Source organism: Stenella coeruleoalba, assembly GCF_951394435.1.
Source record: "Stenella coeruleoalba genome assembly, chromosome: 5".
Classification (NCBI taxonomy): domain Eukaryota; kingdom Metazoa; phylum Chordata; class Mammalia; order Artiodactyla; family Delphinidae; genus Stenella; species Stenella coeruleoalba.
This window is the reverse complement of record NC_137150.1, coordinates 33,188,311-33,196,172: the sequence shown is the minus strand read 5'-3', so window position 1 is coordinate 33,196,172 and position 7,862 is coordinate 33,188,311. Positions and strand designations below refer to the sequence as shown.

The following is a 7,862-nucleotide window of genomic DNA, read 5'->3' as shown; positions in this document are numbered from 1 at the left end:
CTCTTAGAACTGCTTTTGCTGCATCACATAAGTGTTGGTATGTTGTATATCCATTTTCATTTGTTTCAAAGTATTTTTTTATTTCTCTTTTGATGTCTTCTTTGACCCATTTGTTGTTCAGTAGCATGTTGTTTAATCTCCACATATTTGTTGATTTTTCCAGTTTTCTTCTTGTAATTGATTTCTAGTTTCATATCGTTGTGGTCAGAAAAGATGCTTGGTATGATTTCAGTCTTCTTAAATTTATTGACTTGTTTTGTGGCCTAACATATTATCTATGCTGGAGAATGTTTTATGTGCACCTGAGAAGAATGTGTATTCTGTTGCTCTTGGATGGAATGTTCTATATATGTCTGTTAAGTCCATTTGATCTAATGTGTCATTTAAGGCCAGTAATTCTGTATTGATTTTCATTGTGGATGATCTATTCATGAATTAAAGTAGAATATTAAAATCCCTTACAACTATATTGCTGTCTATTTCTTCCTTTATGTGTGTTAATTTTTGCGTTATATATTTAGGTGATTCTATGTTGGGTGCATAAATATTTACAAATATTGTATTCTCTTGTAGGGTTGACCCTTTTATCATTTGTATAATGACTTTCTTTGTCTCTTTGACTTAAAATCTATTTTGTCCATTATAAGTATAGCTAGTCCGGCTTTCTCTGGGTTCCATTTCAAGGAATGTCTTTTTATATCCCTTCACTTTCAGTCTTTTTGTGTCCTTACATCTGAAGTGAGTCTCTGCTGAGACCCATATAGATGTTTTTTGTTGTTGATGTATTATTTTGTTTTTTTATCCATTCAGCTACTCTATGTCTTTTGTTTGGAGAATTTACTCCATTTACATTTATAATAATTATTGATAGGTACATAGTTATTGCCATTTTGTTAATTGTTTTCTGGCTGTTTTGTAGTTCCTCTGTTCCCTTGTTCATCTCTTGCTCTCTTACTTTTTGATTTGATGGTTTTCTGTAGTGGTATGCTTTGATTCCTTTCTCTTTGTCTTTTATGTATCTACTGTGGGTTGTGCTTTGTGGTTACCATGAGCTTACATAAAACAACTTATATTTTTATTTATAACAGTTTATTTTAAGTTGATAACAACTTAAGTTTGATCTCATTCTAAAGCTCTACATTTTTACTCCCCACACCACGTTTTATATTGATGTCACAATTTACATCTTTTAATCTTGTGTATCCATTAACAAATTGTTATTGTTATTAATATTATTAATATTGTTATTATTGTTAAAAAATTGTAGTTTTACTACTCTTGTCTTAACCTTCCTAGTACCTTCCTAGTACCTTTATAAGTGATTAACTCACCAATTTTACATTAGATTTTTCTGAATTTTACTATATATTTATCTCTAACAGTGAGATTTATACTTCCATGTTTCTCATTACTAATTAGTGCCTCCAACCCTCTTTCAGCTTAAAGAAGTTCCTTTAACATTTCTTGTAAGTCTGGTCTAGTATTGATGAACTTCTCTAGCTTTTCCTTGTCTGGAAAACCCTCTATCTCTCCTCCAATTCTGAAGGACAAGTTTGCCAGCACAGTATTTTTTTCTTTCAGCACTTTAAATATATCATGCCACTCCCTTCTGGCCTGATGTCTTCAGAAAGTGAGAGTGACCCCAGGGCATGGGGTTTTTGGGTTTTATGGGCTAATTTCATAGGCTAATGAGTGGGAGGAATATTCTTGCTATTTCAGTGAAACATGGGTATTTCCCAGGTATCAGCCACTGCCCACTTTTCTGGTCCACGTAAGGGGGAGTGATTTTTAGTATTACAACAGGGGTCCCCAACGCCCGGGCCACACAGCAGGAGGTGAGCGGCGGGTGAGCCAGCAAAGCTTCATCTGCCGCTCCCCTTTGTTCCCATTACCGCCTGAACCATCCCCCACCCCACCACTCCCCATCCGTGGAAAAATTGTCTTCCTCGAAACTGGTCCCTGGTGGCAAAAAGATTGGGGACCACTGTATTACAATATAGGTATAATGAGCTAAAGGTCAATGACCAGACTATTCTTGAAGCCTCCTTGGTTTCAGCCAGTTCCAGCTCCTTTTTATTGAATCCCAACAGCTGTGCCCCTCCTTCATTTTCTAGCTGTTCTGTCCTTCCCTTTCCTTCCTGTCTTTTAACAGGTTTGGACTAGAGCAGTGGTTTGTCTTTTTTGGGTGGGAAGCCACGGATGTGAACTCTAAAACTCTGAGCTCTGCCCTACGAAAGTGTGCTTATGCCATTCCTGAGCATTATGGCGCAGTTTGTGAACCTCTGCATGGTAATATTGTTATTAGTCTGCTGGGGCTGCCAAAAGAGAATACCACAGAGTGGGTGGCTTGAACAACAAACTTCTCACAATTCTGGAGGCTAAAATTCTAAGGCTGAGGTGCTGCCATGGGTGGCTTCTGGTAAGGCATCTCTTCCTAATTTGCAGACAGCTGCCTCTGTGTCCCCACATGGTCTTGTCTTTCCTCTCTTTCCTCTGTGCCCATGAACTCCTGGTCTCTCCTCATAAGGCCACCAGTCCTACCAAAGTAGGGCCCCATTCATAGGACCTCATTTAGCCTTAATTACCCCCTCAATGGCCCAATTTCCAAGTACAGTTATGTATGGGGTTAAGTTTCAATTTACGAAATTTTCTTTTGGGGGTTGAGGAAGAAAGACACGATTCAGCCCATAATATAAATACTGAGTATAACTGAGTGCTGTGTCTGCATTGAGGGCCCTGCTTCTGTAAGCTGTCTCAGAGAGCACGTGCTCTAAGTGGTTTGCTCCTGAAGCCCACGCACTACCTTACAGCTAAGGTGTCTTATTTGTTGAATTAATGGTGATGAGATCAGACCAATGAACATGAAAAATTCATGGAGGAATATAAGATGCTAATTTAAGCGGCACAGATTAAAATACTGTAGTAATACTAAGGAGAAAATAAGAATAATCAAGGAAAGATTTTTGTTTTTTTTTCCTTTTTAAATGAGATACCTACCTATGCTTGGAATTATTTGCATGCTAAGAAGAACTTGCTGGCATTAGGACATTTACAGTGTAAGAGCCAAAGCCTGAGTTGAAATGATTTATGCTGGGTGTAGACCGATCTGGAGCCTTAAAATTGTAAACTGTGTGTTGAAGGCCTGAACTGAAAAAATAGTTCATAATCTTGGCAGAAAAGAAAATGGTACATTAGTTAATTTTTCCTGGGATAGAGAAATGGAATAACATTTGTTGTTTTGTCAACAGTGTGCTCATCAAGATTTGTAGAGTAACTATTTCAAAGAATTTTTAAGTAGTGAAATTCAGGGAGAAACTTACTGCAAACTGCCAATGAAAGGACCCAACTAACACAAACTGGCTCTAATAAAACCAGGCCCATGTGTTTTTTTGCTTGGGGGAGGGACAGGAGTACAGTTTATATAACAATGCTACCTGTTTGGCGGTGTAGGAATTCGTATTGTGAAGGGCAAGGATAACCCCTACTCCATTTAGAGGAAAACCTGATGAAAACTTCAGGGGTTTGATGTCCAGGTTGAGGACTTTAATCCATCACCATTTGAATTTGGCTTTAAAAGAATTATTAGGAATTGAACAGTTTACATCAAAATTACAAACAAAATGAGGTAGCTTTATAATTAGAGAATTGTGGTCATGCATGTAGTACCTGGTGTTTAGGTTTAGATTATTTAATAGAGGCTACTGCAATTTTGTAGTTCCTTTTTTTTCAACCCACTAGACCAATATTCTATATAAACAACATCAGAAACATGACTAGATTCACTTTTTAATGTGTTTTACAAATCTTTTATTGCTTCAACAAGAAAATGGATACCAGAAAGCTTTTCTTTTTAAAAACTTATTTGAACTACTTTGAGTCACTACTTTTATTCTTTATTGTCCTTATTTTCGAAGTTTTGGCGTCCAAACTTGGAAAACCTCATGGAGATTTGTATAAACATGCATATACATATATACACACACATTAAGTTTAAAGCCTCAGTTCCTCATTAAACCTTGCGCTCAGGCTCCTGTTAAAAAGAGGTAAAATGGTGAGAAGCTAAAAATCATGGAAAAGAATAAATCCCAATTGATAATTTCCTTGTTGTTATGAATTAAAAGACATTTTAAGGCAAAATCTATCACCTTGCTAAAACTTCTACTAAGCTACAGACTCAGACATTTACAAGAAAATAAATAAACAAAAAGCCCTTTACACATGTCAATATGGTTTAATGACAAGCTAGCTGAGGAGTTGCACTTTGTTATTTTAGGTAACTTTCCATTCAGGAACAGTTAATATTTCAATGATTAAAATTTCAGGTGTTAAAAACTAACTTCAAGCAGGGTCATTGTTACACTGAAGCTGAATTCTTCAAGTTCTTGTCTTTAAATTACTATACAAATCCATCACAGTTACATTCAAGCTATTAATTTAAAACACATTTAATGTTTGGTAACTGAGTAAATACAATTACTGTACTCTAGGTCGTTTGATTTTATTTTTCTCTGTAGGAGCTTTCCTCTTTTGTGAGAATCCAGGCCCAGGTTCCTTATTATTCTGAAGAAATGAAATAGCTTCTGGTAGACAGTAATTTTCTACTTGAGGAGGAGATTCCTATAAAAGGGGGTAAAAAACCCAACATTGTTCATTTTTTTCAGATTTCAAATTGTTAATTAGGTAATAGATTCCTTTACTCTGCTTTATGACCAAAAAACTTAAACATTTGTCTTTCAAGGTAGCTATTTAGCACCTGTCACCATTAGTGACAGATCCTGTGTAACAAAATTTCACCTTTATCAGAAAAATGAGTTTATAGCTCAGGCAGAGTGGGGCTAGCTCAGATCTTAATGGTTTCATCTGTAAAATATGGATTAAGTACAGAATATGGAAAATATGGTAAAATACAGTTAATAGCTATCATTTAACTGTGAGATATTATGTTTAGTGTAAATTTTTGAAAATCTTTGAATGGAATGGGATGAATTCCCCTTTTCATTTTTTATGGCTTTTAGTCTGAGGAGAAGCCCCTGTCTGTGTCATGTTGACTGGCTAAAACTTTAACAGAAAACTTTGAAGAACCAGAGGACAGAATGGCAACCACAGCACTAGAAAATGAGGTGGGAAATTCCAGAAATTTTGGGAGGAGCTCCAAACTCTGTGTTATAAACACTGACCAAATCCTTGCTTGACCCCTAAATCATGTATGTGCAGAGACTCAAGGTAAGGCTCAAAGAACCCAACTAAGATTTGAGCTGCCACTCACTGCGGAGGGTCAGCCAAGTAAACTGCCTGCTAAACAAATAAAATGGTCCTCTTCAGAAGAACATGACAGGATCTAGTCTCTACAACTGATTTGTAATTTCTAGGATACATCCATAATTACTATACACGTGAAGAAGCAGAACATGAACTATTCTCAAGAAAAACAAATCACCCCCCAAAATGGAAATACTTAAGCATCAACTTAAGAAAAAAATATACATATACTGAAAATTACAAAATGCCCATGAAAGAAATCAGACAATCTAAATAATTAGAGATAAGCTGTCCTCAGTGACTAAAAGGCTTAACATAGTAAAGATGTCAAACACTCAAACTGATCTGTAGGTTTAATGTAATTCCTATCAAAATCATAGAAAGGTATTTTTATAGACAGACTTATTTAAAAATTTACATATAAAGACACAGTCAAAAAGAAGTACAGGCCCTAGAATAGCAACAACAATTTTGAAAAAGAGGAATAAAGAGGAAGGAATCACGACCTAATATTAGGACTGATTATGTATACAGTAATTAAGAGTCTTGCAGAGGGAAAGACACATAGATTGATGGAACAGAACAGAGAATGCAGAAATAGACCCACACAAAATGCACATCTGAATACTGACCAAGGTGCAAGTGCAACTAAATGGAGTATAGTTCTTTTAACAAATGGTGCTGGAGCAACTGGACATGCTGAGGCAGAAAACCCCTCAACCAACCTCCTAACAATTTTGACCTAAACCTTACACCTCTACGTATTATCAGACATAAAAAGTAAAAACTATAAAACCTTTTTTAAAACTTGTTTTGCAAAAATTCCTGTTAAGAGGATAAAGGTAGGGGATCCCTGGTGGTCCAGTGGTTAGGACTCAGTGCTTCCACTACCGGGGGCACGGGTTCAATCCCTGGTTGAGGAACTAAGATCCTGCTAGCTGTGTGGCTAAGCCAAAAAAAAAGAGGATAAAGGTAAATGGATGAATACATAAGCCACAGACTGGAAGAAAATATGTGCAAATACATATCCAACAAAAGACTAGTATCTATTATAAACAACTCTCAAGCGTAAAAAAAAACAATTCAATTACAAAGTGGACAAAAGACATGAAGAGACATTTCAAGGAAGAGGATATGAACATGGCAAATAAGCACACAAAAAGATGGTCACTTTGATTAGCCATTAGGAAAATGCAAGTTAAAATCACAAGAGAGATCATACACCAAATGAAATGGCTAAATAAAAAATGACAACTAAATGCAGATGAGGATACAAAGAAACTGGATCACTCATACATTGATGGTGAGAATGTAAAATATGCCCACTTTGTAAACACACTCTTGAGAATTTATCCCAGTGCAATGAAATCTTATTTTCACTATGAAACTGTACATAAACGGAAACAACCCAGATGTCCTTCCATAGGTTAATGATTAACTGTGGTACATCTGTACTACTCAGCAATAAAAGTATTCATTGTTGCATAAGAATGCAACAATCTGGATGAAACTCAAAGGAATTTTACTGAGTGAAAAAAGCCAATTGCCAAAGTTTACACACTATTATTAATTCCATTTATTTAAGTTTTAAAAAATGAGGGATTCTTGGGCTTCCCTGGTGGCGTAGTGGTTAAGAGTCCACCTGCTGATGCGAGGGACATGGATTTGTGCCCCGGTCTGGGAAGATCCCACATGCCACAGAGTGGCTAGGCCCGTGAGCCATGGCCACTGAGCCTGCGCGTCTGGAGCCTGTGCTCCGCAACGGGAGAGGCCACAACAGTGAGAGGCCTGTGTGCTGCAAAAAAAAAAAAAAAAAAAAGAGGGATTCTTGTAGTGATAGAACTGTTCTGTATCTTGACTGTGGTGACAGATACATGAACTTACACATGATAAAACTGCAGAAATCTAAATACACAAATATACATGAATAGAAGTAAAACTGGGGAAATCTGAATAAGCTTGGATTGTATAAAGCCAATATCCTGGTTGTAAGGATATCCTTGTTTTTGCAAGATGCTACCCACTAGTGTAACCTGGAGAAAGTGTATATGGAATCTCTCTGTATTATTTCTTACTACTGCATGTAAATCTACAATTATTTCCAAATAAATTGGAATTAATTAATTAATTAATTAAAAAAAAAGTAACAGAACATCTTGCTCATGACCCAGATGTTGGAAATAGTAGACAATTGCAACATAGCTATTATAACTGTTCTTAATGATATAAAGGAAAATATGCTTGAAATGAGTGAACAGACGAAATCTCAGCACAAAAACAGAAACCACAGAAAAGAACCAAAGCGATTTTAGATATAAACAAGTAATACTTAAAAAAAAAATTTTATTTATTTTTGGCTGTGTTGGGTCTTCACTGCTGCACGCAGGCTTTCTCTAGTTGTGGCAAATGGGAGCTACTCTTCGTTCTGGTGCGTGGGCTTCTCATTGCAGTGGCTTTCTTGTTGTGGAGCATGGGCTCCAGGCACGCAGGCTTCAGTAGTTGCATCATGTGGGCTCAGTAGTTGTGGCATACAGGCCCTAGAGCACACGGGCTTCAGTAGTTGTGGCGCACAGGCTCAGCAGTTGTGGCGTGCGGGCTCTAGA

The 7,862-nt window shown here is 36.7% G+C and overlaps 1 protein-coding gene across 2 annotated transcripts in view; it reads right to left on the bottom strand.

The window, feature by feature from the left end:
• Positions 1–3,832: 3,832 nt before the first annotated feature.
• The window catches only part of TOPBP1 (DNA topoisomerase II binding protein 1), a 79,811-nt gene continuing 75,781 nt past the window's right edge, over positions 3,833–7,862 (bottom strand). For both annotated transcript variants that reach the window (XM_079921531.1, XM_079921532.1), the window contains exon 28: positions 3,833–4,617. In XM_079921531.1, coding sequence (XP_079777657.1) covers positions 4,474–4,617 — 144 coding nt within the window. In that variant the 3' untranslated portion in view covers positions 3,833–4,473. The remainder of the gene's footprint in view (positions 4,618–7,862) is intronic.